At 37.2% G+C, this 18,736-nt stretch overlaps 1 protein-coding gene across 1 annotated transcript in view; it reads left to right on the forward strand.

The window, feature by feature from the left end:
• Window positions 1–18,736, forward strand: part of GMDS (GDP-mannose 4,6-dehydratase) — a 189,681-nt gene that overhangs the window by 60,965 nt on the left and 109,980 nt on the right. The window contains exons 6-7 of the mRNA XM_032222847.1: window positions 1,969–2,073; window positions 7,592–7,719. Coding sequence (XP_032078738.1) covers window positions 1,969–2,073; window positions 7,592–7,719 — 233 coding nt within the window. The remainder of the gene's footprint in view (window positions 1–1,968; window positions 2,074–7,591; window positions 7,720–18,736) is intronic.

Raw genomic sequence — 18,736 nt, forward strand, 5'->3', positions numbered from 1 at the left:
CTCATAGGGCCCCTGCTGTTGGAATCTGGTGGCAGCTCCAACGGCTCCTGTTGGGCCACAAGAGTAGGTGTATTAATCTTCTTGACAGATTCAAAAGAACTCTTATTGTGGGATGCAATATCACAGATTGTGAGTTTACAATCCATATTAGACATTTACTTGTTGGTGCAGTAATTTAAACATTTAGCCAATTTGTTTTGAAGGACTTTTGAAAGTTAAAGTCTTTTTCAGGTTGAATTTGATTTCTGTTGATATCATGAATCTGTGTAGCCTTTGTACAGTAGTATAAAATTGGTATACTATTGTGCCTTTCTGGGAGGTTTTTTTTTTTTTTGACTGGAAGTTTCCTATCCAAGCTTCTAAATCCAGGTAACACTGTCCAGATGCTGCCAACTTAAAAGCTTTTATATAGAATGCGAAAATAAAGTTCTTTTCAAAAAAGTTCTATTTTGTGCAGTCACATGTTTTATTTTTAATCCATTACCTTTATCTTCTTGCCATTATTTGAATTGTAGAAAGACATTTATTTTATCTGCTTACTATTATTTTAATTGTAAAAATTTTTTGTTGTTTATTGATAAACAGCATCTAGCCACTGTAAACTGTAATTATTACATGCTTTCTTGTAATCATTCATTGTTGAAAATGCGCTAATATCACTATTATTTTTTCTGTTTTTAATTGTAAATTTAAATTTGTTTGTTTATTTCCTGCATTTATTTATTTTTTTTTACAAATAATTCAAGGGCAACAACTGACCTAATGCTCCTCCCACCTCCTATTTTCCCTACAACAATAACTCTGTCTGGGCTGAGAGAATGTGACCAGGCCAAGATCACCTAGCCGACTTTCATACCTAAGGGAGGACTACAACTCACAGTCTTCTGGTACCTAGGCCAGCACCTTAATCACTAAACTATATGGCCATGATGGTGGAGCCATATTTCCTGCCATGTGAGCTGTCAGCTCAGACGTGTATGAGCATGCCGTCCAGCTAATTTTCAGCCTTCCGGTTGGCCAGCTGGGTCCGTTTTTTGTCCTCCCCAGGCTTCAGGAAAACCCCCAGAGCCTGGGGAGGGCAAAAAACAGGCCTAACAGGCCAACCGGAAGTTTGGAAACTATCCTTTTGTGGCTTTTGGAGAGGCTTCAGAGAGTCGGGGGAGGCCGTTTTTGCCCTGCTCAGGTTTCAGGAAAGCCTCTGGAGGCTGGTGAGAGCAAAAAAGGGTCCCAACGGGCCAGCGGGAAGTTCAGAAACTATCATTTTCCAGAGGAACTCCAGAGAGCTGGGGGAGGCAGATTTTGCCCTCCCCGGGCTTCAGGAAAGCCTCCGGAGCCTGGGGAGGGTGAAAACTCCCCCACCCGTGTGGGGGGGTTGCGCACATGCACGGGGTGTGCATTGAATTGTGGGTGTGGGCACGTGCGCGATAGCGCGCACGGACAATTTTGGCACCCCTTTACAAAAAGTTTCGCCATCACTGCTACATGGTATTCAAGTGATCACGTTTTTGGATCATTTGAATGGATGTTTATTTTTTTTATGGCTATCACGCAATCAGCGATGAATTAAAAGAGACTTTAAGTATTACAGCATTAAAAGAAACTGGAATTTTAGACCAGCTGAGGTTAAATACCTCTTACCTTGTTTCAAGTAAAGACTATTCCATTGCTTCCCAAATGGCTTCCAAAACTGACAGTGTGGTTAAGAATTCTGCCAGTTTCTTGTTTAATGCTTAAATATAAGTTATATCTATGATAGAACATGATGAAAAAAGTCCCCTAACATTTTTTGGTGAATGTTTTGTTCCACATCAGTTAGTGCTAATAGTAATTGAAAACACGTCTGAGAGCAGTGTTCTAGTGAATTATTTAAAAATGATATGTATTGGCTTTTTCTTTTTGGTATGTTAGTGAATATACTATTTTTTTAAAAAAAAATATTTCAGTAAATAATTACAATAATTGTTTCAGGGGCAGCCAAACTCTATGCGTATTGGATTGTGGTAAATTTCAGGGAGGCCTATAATCTCTTTGCTGTGAATGGTATTCTTTTCAACCATGAAAGTCCTCGGAGAGGTAAGGAACAAGTCCAGAAATTTTCATTACTTCGAAGAGAAACACATTTCTGTTTAACTAATTGTTTTTTTGATAGATTCAAAATCTCTTTATAATCAGAGCTTTTTATATGTAACCTTGAGGTTAATGTACTACATAACAGTTCAATGGCAATTAGTTCAGAATTTATGGGAGGTCTTTCATAGTTATCACAATAAAACAAAATCACCATCTGTAAAATTGTGTAACCTATACGCACTATTAAAAGAACAGAATTTGAGACTCTCATTTCAATTCTAAAAAATCCCTATGAAAAAAATCATGTCTGTCATCATGAAATCACATCTGGCCTATCCTACAGAGAATGCATTATCATGGTTGTATATTTTTAATGTCACAAAATGCTTGTGCTATTTTGCTCAGAGTTCATAGAAAAAATAACCAAGGTTTAGATTAACATTCATATTGAATAAAGAGGGCATAAATAAAAGTTTTCCAACTTCTTAGAAATGTCTTTGAGGATAAATGAGAAAAGAGATAAATGAGAGAAGCCGATATTTTGGGAGTGGGCATTTAAAATGGTTAAAATAAAATGAAATGAAATGTTGCTTTTCCATGCCAAATTCTTCCCACTTTCATAGAGTTATATCAAAATACCATCGTTCACTGCTGTTCATTTATTTTTGCTTTGAATGACAGATGGAAATCAGAAACACACTTTCAGGGTTTTTAAAATGTCCTCAGTTATCCCTGGAAAGCCAGACACAATCGTTTTAAAAGGAAAATAGGAATAATTCTACTTGTCAATGAATTATAACTTTCAAAGCAGTCTTTTTTGATACAGAAATTAGTACGACTGTAAGATATTAAAAAAGAAAGATCCATTAGAACTTTCATCACTGAATGAAATAAGAGAATGAACACACACACACACGAGTATGTTTTGCTTTCAAATTAATTAAAATGGTGTAAAATACCTTAAATAAGTGTCTTTGACAGTGTTTAGCGTGGTTTCTGATATTTTTAAAATTGAAAATAAGTTGGATTTCCTATGAAGTAATTTTAAGGTCAGATTGCCCCTTTAAAGAGTGGTATGGTTTGGGAAAAGGAAAAAGAAATCTGTATTCAGTGCTGCTTTTGATCTATAAATCTTTGACATTCTGACTAATTCTGAGGCTACTTCCAGTAAATACTGTAACCAGATATTATGTAAATGTGCAAGCACACATATGCTTGCACATATACATAAAGTCATATGCACTATGGATAGCCACAAATAATTATATTTCTATGCGCATATATGTCATTTTTTCTTGTGAATATGAACTCCCTTTGAAAAATCTGTGTATCTGATTTTTTAGAATATTAAAAGAATAAAAAAAAGCTTTTGTGCCAAAAGAGCTAATATGAAAAATCTACTTTTTAAATTCTGGAAACAGGGCTGAAATAACTATATGACAGGCCAGTCTTACACTCTCAGCCCTAGACTCGGAAGGAAGTAAACAAATAAAATCTTTCAGTCCACATTGGACTGAAAAAATAGATTGTAATACATGACTTGATTGATTTGGGACAATTGCAATAGCATTTAGATTTATATACTCTCCATAGCACTTTACAGCACTCTCTGGCTAGTTTACAATGTCAGCATTATTTGCATATTGCCCCCAACAATCTGGGTCCTCATTTTACCGACCTCTGAAGGATGGAAGGCTAAGTCAACCTTGAGCCCCAACAGGATCAAACTCTGTGAGCAGAATTTGCCTGCAATTTCACTTAACAGGGTTCCTCAATTGTTAATAATTGACAAATACTGTGAATCTCTTCTTAGTAGTACCTTCCTTCCCTGGACTTACAGAATGCTTCAACCCTCTTTGATTATTTAAGTTTCTGAATATCTGTTACAAGTTCATCTCTACATTACCAATGTTGGCCATTCTGTATGCACTAATTTATGTATGCAACAGAAAAAGAAAGGAAATCATCAGAACATTGATCAATTCAGAGATCTATAGGTCTAGCATAGCTTTTCATTTTGAGTCCCTTTTTATATCACTTGAAGTTACTATACATCAGAGACAATGATAAGCATTTTGAACATCTTAAATACTTCTCCCCTTTATAATTTAATTTTACTGATAAAATTTAAGTATGAATAGTTATTAGATGCCATTTTTTAAAATAAAATTGTTTTGTTCCTATTTATGTTAACTTTTTCTCCAAAGGTTTGAATCAAGTGGAAAATATCAGTTTTTCTGTATTCTAATATTACTTTAAATGTGATACTTAATGCTTGGAAATTGTATAATTATTTCATGAATGAGAAATAACACATAATTGTGCTTTACTGGAGATACATAAATTAAAATTAAAATGTTGAAATCCACTGGGAATAAAATTTATTATCATGTAAATGGACTTTCCTTTTTCTCTCTTCCGTGTATCTGGCATCATTTCCAGCTCTGCCAGGAACATAAAACATTATCAGAACTTCGTAAAAATACTAAATGATCCCTCTGGTAATATTTAGGAGAATCCTTTATCACTGAAATTTTCCTAGACTATATAAAAGAATCAGTTTGAATTTGTTTCTGTTTTTTAATGTAATAAATAGGCATTTTTTTCTATTTTTTTAATGCTCCCTTGGAAAATCTTGAATGTTTTTCAATAAATTGCATTTCACTGCCTCTTTTTACTTTTTTTTTACCTTTAGAGCTAGCTCTCATATATTAAACATTTTAAAAGGCTCATAAAGTAGCTTTTCAAGTGTCCTAAAGTAGAAAAGGAAGGTAGTTTCCTGGAAAGCATTTAATCTTTTCCATTACTCTATGCAGAATTGATTGTTTAGTTTAGAAGTGTTGTTAAAGCTTCAAACAAACGTTTTCAGTTTTTTCATGAGTGGGAAATATTTTTTAAATGTACTATAACATTTATTAGATATTTAATAAATGAAATCTATATTAAATAATATTGTTAATATTGTTTAAATTGTTAACATTATGTCATTTAAAGCAAGAAATATGAATGCTACCATCTGAGATTGTAGTTACAGGCTTTATGTATCTTACTAAGTATAACTATATTATTATAGTTTATTATTATTATTATAAAGCTCAGTGTAGAGAGCATAAAAATAACCAGGATCGGAGACTCACTTCGAAAAATGACATTACTTTTTAAGGGGTGTTTTTAGGACTTGCATACCAAGAGGCTAAATATATTTACCAATTGCACAATGATACAATTGCACAAAACGTTTAATTAGGTATTCTTGCCTCTTATCCTACTTTGAGTATGTTATCTGAAGACCTAGCTCTCCTGAAAAGGCTCAATACAGGGAGGGGTTAACGGAAAGGAAGAGGATAAGGGGCACAGTTACACCAGTGGTAGCAATGACTCCACTGTTGGCAGTCCTGAAAAACCACATTTGGGATAGGCTGTCATGGGAAAAAAATCTATTTTGTCAGTAGGAGTTGTAAATAACTTGGTGGCATATAAACAATCAGTCAATCAAATCTTAAAGCTCAAGAACTGGATCTATTGAACATCTGGTTCAGCCCTACAGCAATTTTACTAATGTGGCAAATGTATTACTAATGTTTTTTTATTTTATTTTTTTACATTAGTTATTTTAGAATAAAGTAAGTTCACTTATGCACATAACTATTTAGTTGCTTTGGAGTCAGATCTAGTGGTTGTGTAATTCATCCATAGTATGTGGGACTGGTACAGGGGTGGGTTTCTCGCCCCGTTCCAACCGGTTCGGTTGGAACGGGGCCGGTGGCGTCCTCGTGCACGCGGCAGCGCACACATGCGTACTAGCGTCTGTGCGATGCTCCAGCTGCTCCTGGAGGATCGCGCAGGCGCTGTATGCGTCCTGCACATGCGTGGAAGCGCAGAACTCGTCAAAACCGGGTAAGGAACGCGGGCGGGCGGGTGGGTCAGCCCTTCACCGTTCCCGGAAGTTACTTACTTCTGGGTTCGCCGACCAACTGGTTCGCGGGGACCGCCGCGAACCGGTTGAAACCCACCCCTGGACTGGTAGGTATGAACTCCTCTTCTTAAGATTTTTAATTTTTTCTGAAGAAGTCATGATTGCAAAATAAAACTTGTGATTCATCCAAGTAGATCCAAGTTTCTAAGGATCACTACAACTTATATCAGCCATGAGCATGCTAAGCAATCAGCCAGTATATTTCCCATGATGTCCTGCTTACTCTCTTGTAATCCTTTCCTATCCAATCTCTCCACTCTGCAAGAGGGAGAAAAACAACATCAGGCACAGAAGAAATTGCCCCAAGAAATTGTTTGTTGAGGCAATCTCTCCACTCTGTGGGGAGGGGGGGGAATGGGTCAGACACAAGACAGTGTATATTAACTGACTGTAATGATGAACACATAATTGAGGCAGAAACACTGAAGGTTGTAAATGCACATCTTGGTTGCAAACTTATTTTTTCAGCAGTTCAGCATTGTCGCGATTTTGAATGGTTGTTGCCCATTTAAGGTAACAAGCAAGGTCTACCTATATTCTACAGTCATTTCAGGGGTGGGTTCCTGCCAGTTCTAACCTCTTCTATAGAAGAAGTTCCACAAATCTACAGTGCCGTTTAGAACCGCTTCCAGCTCCCTCTCCCCGCCCGTCCACACATCATCTATATGAAGAGCGAGAGGAGGAATTCTCGGGGTTGAAGTCCACAAGTCTTAAAGCTGTCAAGTTTTAACACCCCTGGGGTTTTTTTCCTAAAGGGTTAGGGGTGCAAGGGTCTTGTAACTTGACAGCTTTAAGACTTGCATGCTTCAAACGCCAGAGTTTCTGAGCCAACATTTTGGTTGCTAAGCAAGAGCGTTGTTAAGTGAGTTTCACCACATTTCACAAGTTGGCCATGCCCACCCAGTCACATGGCTGCCAAGCCACTCCCACCCAGTCACATGGCCGGCAAGCCACTCCCACAAAGCAGGCCATACCTACAGAAGAGGTTCTAAAAAAATTTGAAACCCACCACTGAGTCATTTCCTATGAACAGAGCCACTTTTCTATACAAGTCTACTTTATACCAGCAAATCTGTATTGAAAATAACTAATTTTTCTAATCAAAGTTTTTTGCCTTTCCATGGCATCAGGAGGATATAACTCTACTTTGGGGATGATTCTGCTTCAAATGATTGCAAGAAGGTTGATTGCTGTGCCTTCTTTGACATATACACATTGATGCACTGACAAGATTCTTCAGTCATTTGACTGTTGCCTTACTTTATATTGGGTTTCTGGAAACGTAAGGCTTGAAATAATTTTTTGCCTCAATGAATTATTCTGAACACCGAAGCTTCCATCTAGACCCCGCTTTCAAAGAAAGATATTTATTGAGGAAGCAGAACCAATATGATTGATGTGCGTCATGTGATAAAGCACAAATACACTGAAGTGATTGAAACAAGGAGGCCAGTCTGAAAAGATTGTCCTAAACTGTAATTTTAGGATTAGTTATAGGATATTTATCAGATAATTTCTAATTTCCTTGTTTTATCTTTATTTTAGGAGCCAATTTTGTAACTCGGAAGATTAGTCGTTCCGTTGCTAAGATCCATCTGGGACAATTGGAATGCTTCAGCTTGGGAAATTTAGATGCCAAGAGAGACTGGGGCCATGCCAAGGACTATGTTGAGGTATGTGATTGCTAAAATGCCTACTTTAAAACAAGGCCTTTGTGGGGCTTCCTGCAATAACTTAAAAGTAAAAGTATGTCCTGAAGGCATCTGCTTCTAAATCTAGCTTTCTTCCCTGGCTGCCTGAAGAAGACATAGGTTGCTACTATATGCATAACCAGAACATATAAAGAAGGTCTTCAGGTTTGAATTCCTTACTAAATTCCTGTGGGAAGGAGTAAAAAATAAAAAATACTTCTTCTGCCTCAACAATATATTGTTTCGTTGTTTCCTTGAGATCAGAAGATGCAACGACATTTTTTGAGATCTTGTTTATACTTCGGAATCTTCTTATAGTAATGAGAGAAACATGGCTAATGTTAACCTCAGAAAATTATTCCAACTCTCAATTCCGATGTGGTTACAATATTGTTAATGTTTAATATTCCTTCATGTTAAAACCATTCAGGAAAATTGTTATTAACATGGCCTATATAAACATTGTAGAGTTCATATTTTCTTTAAAAAGACTCCTGTGCTATATAGTTTCTTTTTGCCCATCTATTTTCATAAGATTATGAAAATGTTTGAACTTCAGTGTAAGGTGTATGAGCAGAAGATGAACAACATACATGGTCTACATCTATAGCAATCTAATTGCAAAAGCTATCATTAAGGCAATTAGGAAAGCATAGTTTGTTACCATATAATTTGTATTTCCATATCTAGTCATGTCAACCAAAAGAATCTGGCAGTGGAAAGTATCTGTTAGAGATGTACAACATATTTTAAAAATATAATTAATAATTAACATTAACAGTTATTAAAATCCAATTTGTGTAGAAAGCTGCTCAGATCAGATCTTTTCAATCGTCCCCTGCTTGCTCTTCTAACTATTTTTACAAACATGACATTGTAGGATTCTATGGATATAAGTGATTAGATATTAGCCATAAAATAAGCTACCCATGATTTCTAAAAAAAAAAAAAAAAACCAATCCTGACACTCTGAATATTTAAATATTTGGACACAATGTTTGAAACGATCTTATTTATGTCCTTACTCAGGACAGAACTAGCATGCTTAATCTCAAGTTGATAGAAAACTATAGAACGATATTTCTGTTAAAATATTACGTTCTAAGCTTTGGATATTGTACATGGAACAGGCATAATAGCAATATAGCAATAGCAGTTAGACTTATATACCGCTTCATAGGGCTTTTAGCCCTCTCTAAGCGGTTTACAGAGTCAGCATATCACCCCCAACAACAATCCGGGTCCTCATTTCACCCACCTCGGAAGGATGGAAGGCTGAGTCAACCTTGAGCCGGTGAGATTAGAACCGCTGAACTGCAGATAACAGTCAGCTGAAGTGGCCTGCAGTACTGCACTCTACCCACTGCGCCATCTCGGCTCTAAGCCTTGCAAGTAGGTTGTACCCATTATTCTGCATTAATTTAAAATGGAATTTCTAAAATTAACTGAATTACTGGAAAATTGATATTTTAAAATGTATATTATCAGGTCTAACAAATTGTACAATAAACCATTGCACAGAAATATATTGAGATGTAATAAGCTTCTCCAGCTCTCCCTAACAACATTCTTTGCAGCCTAAATTTTCTTACAATACAAAATGTATAGAAGTTCTTTTCAACATAAAATTTGTTTTGCTAGATTATTGCCACTGGAAATCTTAGATGGAAATAAAGATGCATTTTATTTAGCAGCTAGTTTCCAAATGTGCTGGCCACCAGATAATGTATATTCATCTGGTATTTCTGCAAGGATCACACACTTATAATGTAAGTCACATTCCAGATTTTTCAGGTGTTTGGGGATTGTCATAAAATTGTTCAGACATAATTCCTAACTGTGCTGGGTATCACCTTGAATGTCTCTCTAGAGATTAATTTTTCTGCTTTTGCTAATTTCATGAGATTCTGAATAGATGCAATGTAACTAATTGCAATCTATAAGAAGAAAAAATTGAAAATAGAAATAAATAAACCATTTCAGGATTTAATGGATAGAAAACAAACCTTTACAATTTGATAGTGAATATAATCACAGAGCGTGTGACGTTACAGAACTGTGATATATTTGAGAAGAAATTTAGGAAAACTCAGCCAGGGCATTCATTATATTTATATTTTCTGCAAGCGACTTGATTTTCAGCAGATGTTCATTTTTTTTCATTGCTGGGTGATATATATAATAAAGAAGGAAAAAAGAAGCCACATCTCCCCTTCTAAACATAGAAGGAAAGGACTGATGTAGAGGAAATAAATCTGCCAATAAATCTGATGGTCTGAATAAAAGCAGTGTGTCTTTTTCACACTTCGTGGGGAAAAAATGATTCAGAGATAAATATACAAGTGAAGAGGAGGGAGTATGGATGGCTGAAAAGCAATTGTATGATACTATGAGTGGATGGATACTATGGATACTATGATGGGACACGGAGGCTCAGTGGCTAAGGCATTGAGCTTGTCGATCAGAAAGTTCAGCTGTTCAAATCCCTAGTGCCATGTAACAGAGTGAGCTCCCGTTACTTGTCCCAGCTTCTGCCAGCCTAGCAGTTCGAAAGCATGTAAGAATGCAAGTAGAAAAATAGGAACCACCTTTGCCAGCCACATGACTACGGAGACTTCTTCGGACAGCGCTGGCTCTTCAGCTTTGAAATGAAGATGAGCACTGCCCCCTAGAGTCGGAGGAACTAGCACATATATGCGAGGGGAACCTTTACCTTTACCTTATGAGTGGATGGATGAATAAGAGGACAGGGCATTGCTATGTGTGCAGAAGGGAATATGAGAAAGAAGGTTGAAGCAGTAACCCTCATCCCTAATATCACTGACAATTGTTTGGGTAGTGCATAAGCACCATGCTAAGATGTTCCTACTTTCTTTTTACTTTGACCCCCTCCACCACTATATAAGCTGTGGTTCACCGACAAAAGCGCACCGACAAAACCGCTGGGGAAAAAAAGTTAGTTCGAAATCGCGCCGACAAATGAGCGCAGAAGCACGCCGACAACAGCGTGCCAACAGAAGTGCGTTCTAAACCTAATCCTAAACCTAACCCTAAACCTAACCCTTATCTTAACCGTAATTGCGCTTCTGTCGGTGCTCTTTTGTCAACGCACCTTTGTGGGCGCGCTGTCGACATCGCGGTTTTATCGCCGCGGTTTTGTCAGGCGCGCTGTTGTCTGGCGCGCATTTGTCGGGTCACGATGAGCTGTAACTATTTTCCCAGAGAGAATGTAGCCTTGAATCCAGAAAGGTTGTCCATATTCTGCAGTAACCTACAGTATGTCTGTATAATTAGCTGAATAGGCAATATGGGTTGGTAAATAAGTTTGTTAAAAGTAAATTAACATTTATAGAAACCATTATGCACTATTAACGGTATTTTATTCAATAGGATGCCAAACTGCAGACTGAATGTGAGCGTGAGGATTAAGCAAAATAAGCAAACATAACAAGAATTCTTGTGTCTTGCTTTGTTCTATAATTTCTTTTTATTTGGAGTAGCCTGATGCAATAAGCCATCAGTAGATACATGTTAACATTAATAGAATAGTAAGTACTTAGTGATTAATTAGTTACTTCACAATAACAAGAAGAAACATTGGATGTTTATATACCCCTGTTCTTCTCTTTGCCCCTGAAAATCATTTGTCTTTGAACGGTGAGAATGTCCTTAATGATCCAATATCATCTTTTAACATTTCTTTAACAAATCAATACTGCTAATAATGCCAACATTTTGAATTGATAGCAAGGACATGGCTGGTTTCTAAACTGTGAAATGAGATTGATTGCAGTTAGGCAGGGTTGACGGGAGAAAAAACATTAGGTACATGGTCTAGACGTGACGGTGTAGGCTGAGACAGAGATACGTCTGAAGCAGAGTTGTCCTACTCATCATCGGAGTCCATCTCATCATTTGATTTACATTTATTTATTTTATTTATTTATTTATTTGACTTATATACCGCTTCATAGGGCTTTCAGACCTCTCGAAGCGGTTTACAGATTTTTTTTTTTAGCAAATTGAGTCAGCAACTTGCCCCCACAGTCTGGGTCCTCATTTCACCCACCTCGGAAGGATGGAAAGCTGAGTCGACCTTGAGCCGGTGAGATTTGAACCGCTGAACTGCAGATCGTAGTCAGCTGAAGTGGCCTGCAGTACTGCACCCTAACCACTGCGCCACCTCGGCTCTACATTAGGAACTGTTTCTCAAATATTAATATATGGGAAACAGCTACCAGTGTCACTTCTTTTCATTGGGGTGCTGTTGCTTCTTACTCTTTCAATTTTGTTGTCAAATGAATAATAAAGTACAGTTTGCCTTAGTCTCCTGTTGTGGCCCAGCAGGAGCCATTGGAGCTGCCACCAGACTCCGACAGCGAGGGACCCTCTGAGTTGGCTCTGGAGGATGTGGAGGACCCTGGACAGGGTTCCGACTCCGAGCAGGGCGCAGAGAGGCTGGTTGGCCACCAGAGAGGCGCCTGAGCCTTGGACCAGTGGGGAGGAGACAAGGGAGTGTGATCAAGGCGTCAGCAATGGGGAGGAGCCAAGGGAGTTGCGAATGCTGGCTGGGGAATTCTGGGAGTTGAGGTCCAGACATCTTCAAGTTGCCAAGGTTGAGAAACACTGCTCTAGAATCTGTGTGTTGAGAACTTCATGCTATGAGGGGAGGCAAAGTTGTGAGATTTATAAAGGGCAAGAATGGCCACAAATAGCCCTGGTATTTTAATGAAGTATTTATACAAACGTCCCTATTTATCCCCTTCACTGAATTGATTGAAAGCAGAGAAGGAATACTTTTTTTTCACGTTGCCACATTACATGCTGGAATGAATGAAACAAGCAAGTAACCTTTGGCGCTATTTTTTTTTCATTCAAACAACCTTTTGTTGTGATGAGCTTTGATAATATTCCTTGACAAAGTTATGCAAAAATTCTATAGTTGGATGTGTTAGTTGGCTAAAAGTAAAAAAAAAAGTAGGCAGTGTTAGGTTATTTTGACATAAACAAAGTCTCTATTTGAAAGTGTTCAATTTAGGCAAGAAAGTGATTTTCGTAATGATACACAAGAGCTCTTTCTAATCCAAATCATATGGCATTCATTTACAAAGCACTGCAATTGTGTCTACAAGTAGGTGTTACTAACAGCTTCCTTTTCCTCCAGAAAATTGTACTCATCTGTTCCCATAGCTCCTGTAAGATGTTGCCTTTTTTGAAAGGAACCTCCCAAATAGAAATAATGGGATTTGAAACAAAAATCAAGCAAACCTCTATATCCATTTTTTGTATTTGTTAGTGTGAGAAGTGTTTAGTGTCAGAAAGCTATAAAGGCCAAAAAAAAAGAAAAATTAAAATGCTTTCCTTAGCAAAACCATCTGGTTTCGTTTCCTGTGCTTCAATAACTGTATGTGAATTATTATCAAGATTACTCCCCTAGTTTTCTAAGTGGTCTTGGAAACACTGGTGGTCTTAAAAAACAGTTGGAATGATTGAAGACTTGGGTTTTCTTTCAAGTATAAAATTTCCTAGTTGTGACTCCCAATTGAGGAATTAAAAATTGCAGTCATATTTTGGAAGGTAACCAATTACTTTAAGATAAACCAAAATAATTTTTTAAATGTGTCATGTACAATGCAGCAGTGTTGTTCACCTAAGAGATGGGTTCTTCTAATGATTCAAGCTTGCTGGATTAATCTTATATAGCATACAGTTGAAAGAGTTAAATTTATGGCCATGAAGTAACCTGAAGATGTAAAACAATGGAAAAGTATAACCTCATTTTATCAATTTTGTCTTTTTTTTTTTCAAAAAACCCCCCGATTGAGTCTAAATAAATTGTTTTCTGAAGAATGACCTTTAATATACAAGTACTTGTAATGGTGTTTGTTGTGTGTTTTTAAATTATGTATTGTTATGTTTCGTCTTTTTATTTTCTGTCTGTACCCCCCTTCCCCGATTTGAATTGTGAGCCGCCCTGAGTCCCCTTTGGGGAAAAAGGCGGCATATAAATGAAATCAAATCAAATCAAATCAAATACTTAGTGAACTGTTCTTATCCATTTTCAAATACTATCGATCTACATATGATAATAACCACACTTGCAAGAAAACATTTTAGAAGATCTCATGCATACAAAATACTTGTAACATCACTTTTAACAATTCAGGAGACTTCAGGTATATGAACATTTGCAAAAAGATTGGAAAAATAGTAGTGTTTAGACCCTTCAGTTCTAAAATTTTAATATTTTATACTGTTTTGTAGATACGGGGATCTTTTAGCATACTGACTAGGTTTCACAATCGTGCATGAAACAACTCTGATTCTTCTTCAGTGTCAAGCAACATTTCTCAAATCTACAGGGTATACTTAATATGCCACTTCTAGTTTCAGAACAAATACTTGAATTTTCAACTATAGGTGTTCTGGGATGTGGCTTGACCTAACAAATAATGTTAATGATCCAAAGATAGAACAGTTGAACTTTCCGACTGGTCACCATTGGCGGGCTTTCAACTTATCTCAGGAGACTGGCAGCTCTGGTTAGTGGGATAAATAAATGGAGAAAGTTTATTGCAGTCAAACAGTGCTACTGCATGGTTGTTCTTACTTTTGGAACTGTGGTGGCGCAGTGGTTGGAGTGCAGTATTGCAGGCTAATTCTGCTTACTGCCAGGGGTTTGATTAAGGTTGACTTGGCCTTCCATCCTTCCAAAGTCAGTAAAATGAAGACCCAGATTGTTGGGGGCAACATACCGAGTCTGTAAACTACTTAGAGAGGGCAATAAAGTACTATGGAGTTGTATATAAGTCTAAGTGCTATTGCTATTGCTAGCAGTGTTTCCCTCCATTTTAGAATGTAAATACATGGATATCAGATATAGCAGGGGTGTCAAACTCAAGCCCTGTTTGCCGGATGCGCCCCATGAACTGCTTAGATCTGGTCCACGAGGCCAGCCTGGAAATGGCAAAGGTCTGGCCCATGGTGCCTCTGCTGGCCCAAACGGGGCACGGGGAAACACACGCGGGGCCACCGTGCCCCATTATGGCCAGCAGAGTGCTGCAGGAGGCCATCCAGGCTGAAAATGGGGCACTGGGGTTCCCCACAGCAAGCGGGGAATTCAAATTGCAGCTTCCTATAGGAGAAGAGCAGGTAGAGCTAGGAGATAGCGTTAAGGGCATCTTCCACTTAGAGTTGTTGCATTCCCACCAACACTCCAAATTCAACCTCTCCTGGAATTCATTTGACCTTTATCTGGCGCCAATTTAATGTTGAGCTTTAGTTGACCAGATTATTGAATAAATCTTGTAGGCTGCAACCTACGCATCCTGATTCTTTGTGCCCGTCATTTCCTTCATCTTTATTTAATTACCTTATTAGTAACCCTTGATTTTGAATGTGCGCAGAGATACCTTGGCTAAAGTCAGAGGTGTAATTTCTCCATATTATTCAAAACATTACTGTATCACAGCCATGCCCTCTGAAGCTAATTCGTTTTTAAGACTCACCCTCTGTCTCTAAAAATGTTTTAGACCGCCTCCTGCCGATTACCTCTCTCAGACCGATTAGATCACACAGGTTAGGTCTCCTCCGGATTCCATCTGCCAGCCAATGTCGGCTGGCGACTCCCCGGGGGAGAGCCTTCTCTGTTGCAGCTCCGGCCCTCTGGAACGAGCTCCCTGTTGAGATCCGGACCCTTACTACTCTCCCGGCCTTCCGCAAAGCCATTAAGTCCTGGCTGTTCCAGCAGGCTGGGGGGGGGGGGGGGGCTGAGAAGCATTTACCTCCACGGAAATTGTGAATGTTGGTTTTGTTTTTAATATGTTGTCTTTGTCTCATTTTCCCCCTTTCCCTTGTCTTTTGTGAGCCGCCCGGAGTCCTCCGGGAGTGGGCGGCATACAAGACAAATAAATAAATAAATAAATAAAATAAATTTTTAATCCCTGATTTAAATTAATATATTGAATGGAAAGTACATGGAAGACTTTAGGCATATTTTAACTGCTATTATTGACTTAACAGTTTTTAAGTAGTGTTCTTGTTCATTCTTCCTGTACAGACACTGTGCATTATGTACCTCTGGCATTTTTGCATTCGACGACATAAGATTCTTATAAAGGGGAAGAATCTTACTGCTAGAATGGCAAACCACTAATACGAAAAAGGACTCAAGATTTATTTTGTTAAGGTGCTTTTATTACTTTTGTAATAGAAAAATTCCTAGAAACATGTCAAGGTCATCTTAACATTGAATATATTTAATATATTAAATCCACAATATTGCACTCAAGTGGTAGATATTTTGTGCATATGTTACATAACTTGTCCCTCATAGATAATGTGAAGAAGACAACGCTCACTAGAAGTGAAACAGCAGCAATAATCTTGTAGCTCCTTATTCTAAGTTACCACCTACCACAGAGACTGACTTATTTTTACGGTATGCTGATCCAACCTTCCCCATTTTAAATCATATTTTCTGAGTTTATTTATTCTGGTTTTACATATTGAGATTTGGAGGTCAAAAGAACCTATTCAACAATTATAGTAACCCCCTTCTCTCATTTTGGAACACAGTTTATCCTTGTATTACTTGCATCACCGTAACAATTAAATGCACTTTTATGAAACATTTTACCAGCTCTTCTAAAAAGCATAATAGCCTTCAGACCAGTTATTTATTTAGTACCCCCCCCACACACACACACAAATTTAACAAACCAAACCATAATTTCTGAGGTCACAATAGCAATCCTATTTCGTAAGAAGGCAACATTAGCCAACAAATCTTGCCTAACCATCTGGGTCCATCTGATTCTATTTTCAGTTGGGATTGTTAATAGGCTCGAATACGCTGGAATCCTAGTCACCAATTAAGCTTTAAGTTTATTTGCTGAATATTTACCAAATGTTAACTTCAGATTTCGGTTTAGTTTGGCCTTTGCGTGCAATTTCTACTATTAAAACTACCAGTTCCCATCCGAATAACTCATATTTGGTTACAATAGTTGGTTTTATGGATGAAAATGGAAACAGGTGGTTTTTTTTTTACAAGCAGTAGTTGCTCTCTTTCCCACCTTTCTAAATTCAAAAAAAATCCTGAAAACCCGAGTATAGTAGACTGCAAATAATTCAGGTGTCATACCAATTAACTTTGATGTTCCAATCTCAGCAGGTGGTGAGCAGGGAGCACATCAGATTACGCACACTTGTCTCATGTTATCAAAACATCAGTGTTCACTATGTGTATAATGAATCAATCAGATATAACCATAACAACTAAACCATTAAAGAGATGATTTTACTGTTTTCTATTTTCAAAATTAAGAGTTGTACTATTGTGGCTTCTATTATTTTTCATTATAATGTTATAGTTACGTAGCTTGCCTTGAGTTGGTTTTAAGCTTAAATGCAGCCTTGAAGAGATTTTAAATGAATGCTGGCATATTGCCATATTGGTTTGGTTGGCTGATATACCTAATATGATTACGATTGTTAATTTATTTAGGTGAATAGTGGAAGCTTGGTTACACTATTTCTTCTACGCTGACAGTTTGGGCCCATTGTTTATTTGCTTATTCATCAAAAGTGAGTTTGATTGGAATGAAGGAAGACCTGTTATCATAGGACATCCATTTAAATTAGATTGGCAGACAATAGAACATCCTCTCTAATGAAAATAACTCATTGGGGAAAGCATCAACCATGTTTCTTTGCATTTTACCGAATACGGATGATAGCTATGATTAACCCAAATGAGTGGCTGGGGATTTATTGTTTTCTTAGAGATAAGACGTGCATTTCCTTCATTGGCACTTCTGGCAAATAACTTGAACTCTGTTAAATGCGTAAGGATTTTTTTTTTTTAAAGGCATGTTGCCTTCTATTACAATTGTCTGAACTTTTTGTCATTTGAGCCATAGAAATTTGCAGGTCCTTTCTTTTTATCATGCGCTCCGGGTCCAACAGTGCTTTTTCTGTTCCATGCCTTGCCCTTATCCCCAAAGCTGAAATAAATCAAATTTGGTTGAGACTCAGTCGCAATAAATCAAGACCTGTCCAAAACTGGAGCCTGCCCAGTCAAAATGTCATCGTTTGGCTTTCACTGAGGATTAATTAAAGGGCTGATATAAAGCCCAGATGTGCTTCAGGAGACTCACAAATGCCTGCTGATGGCCATACTAAAAATCAAGGCTTCTCGTGAATCTGCCCACCCAAGTGATGAAGAAGTATATGATTTTGGAAGGAAGAAAAGTGGCAGAAAAACCGAATCAAGTGTGTTCATATATATATATATATATATATATATATATATATATATATATATATATATATATATATATATATATATATATATATATATATATATATATATATATATTATATATATATATATATATATATATATATATATATATATATATATCGGTTTTTCTGCCACTTGTCTTCCTTCCAAAATCGTATACTTCTTCATCACTTGGGTGGGCAGATTCACGAGAAGCCTTGATATATATATATATGTGTGTGTGTGTGTGTGTGTGTGTGTGTGTGTGTGTGTGTGTGTGATTTGTGCTGATAAATAAATAAAGGGAGACTAGTATAGATCTATTTCAAGCTATTTAGCTCTCATCAGCTAGCCATACCCTTACTGGGATTTGAACCTGGGCTATATTGCATACTAGGCATACTAGGCAGAGATCTTAGCCAGCTGATGAGAGCTAAATAGCTTGAAATAGATCTATACTGGTCTCCCTTTATTTATTTATCAGCACAAATTTAAAAAAAACACAAATATAACAAAGGCAACAGTAAAAATGTTGGGTTTCTGTCGTGATGGACTCTTGTGACGATGATGGAAGCAGTTAGCTTCCTCCCATAATTGGGGCTTACCAGGGGTTGTAAAAATCTTATATATATATATATATATATATATATATATATATATATATATATATATATATATATAACAAATATATTATATATATATATATATATATAT

The sequence above is a fragment of the Thamnophis elegans genome, chromosome 8 (assembly GCF_009769535.1).
Source record: "Thamnophis elegans isolate rThaEle1 chromosome 8, rThaEle1.pri, whole genome shotgun sequence".
NCBI lineage: Eukaryota > Metazoa > Chordata > Lepidosauria > Squamata > Colubridae > Thamnophis > Thamnophis elegans.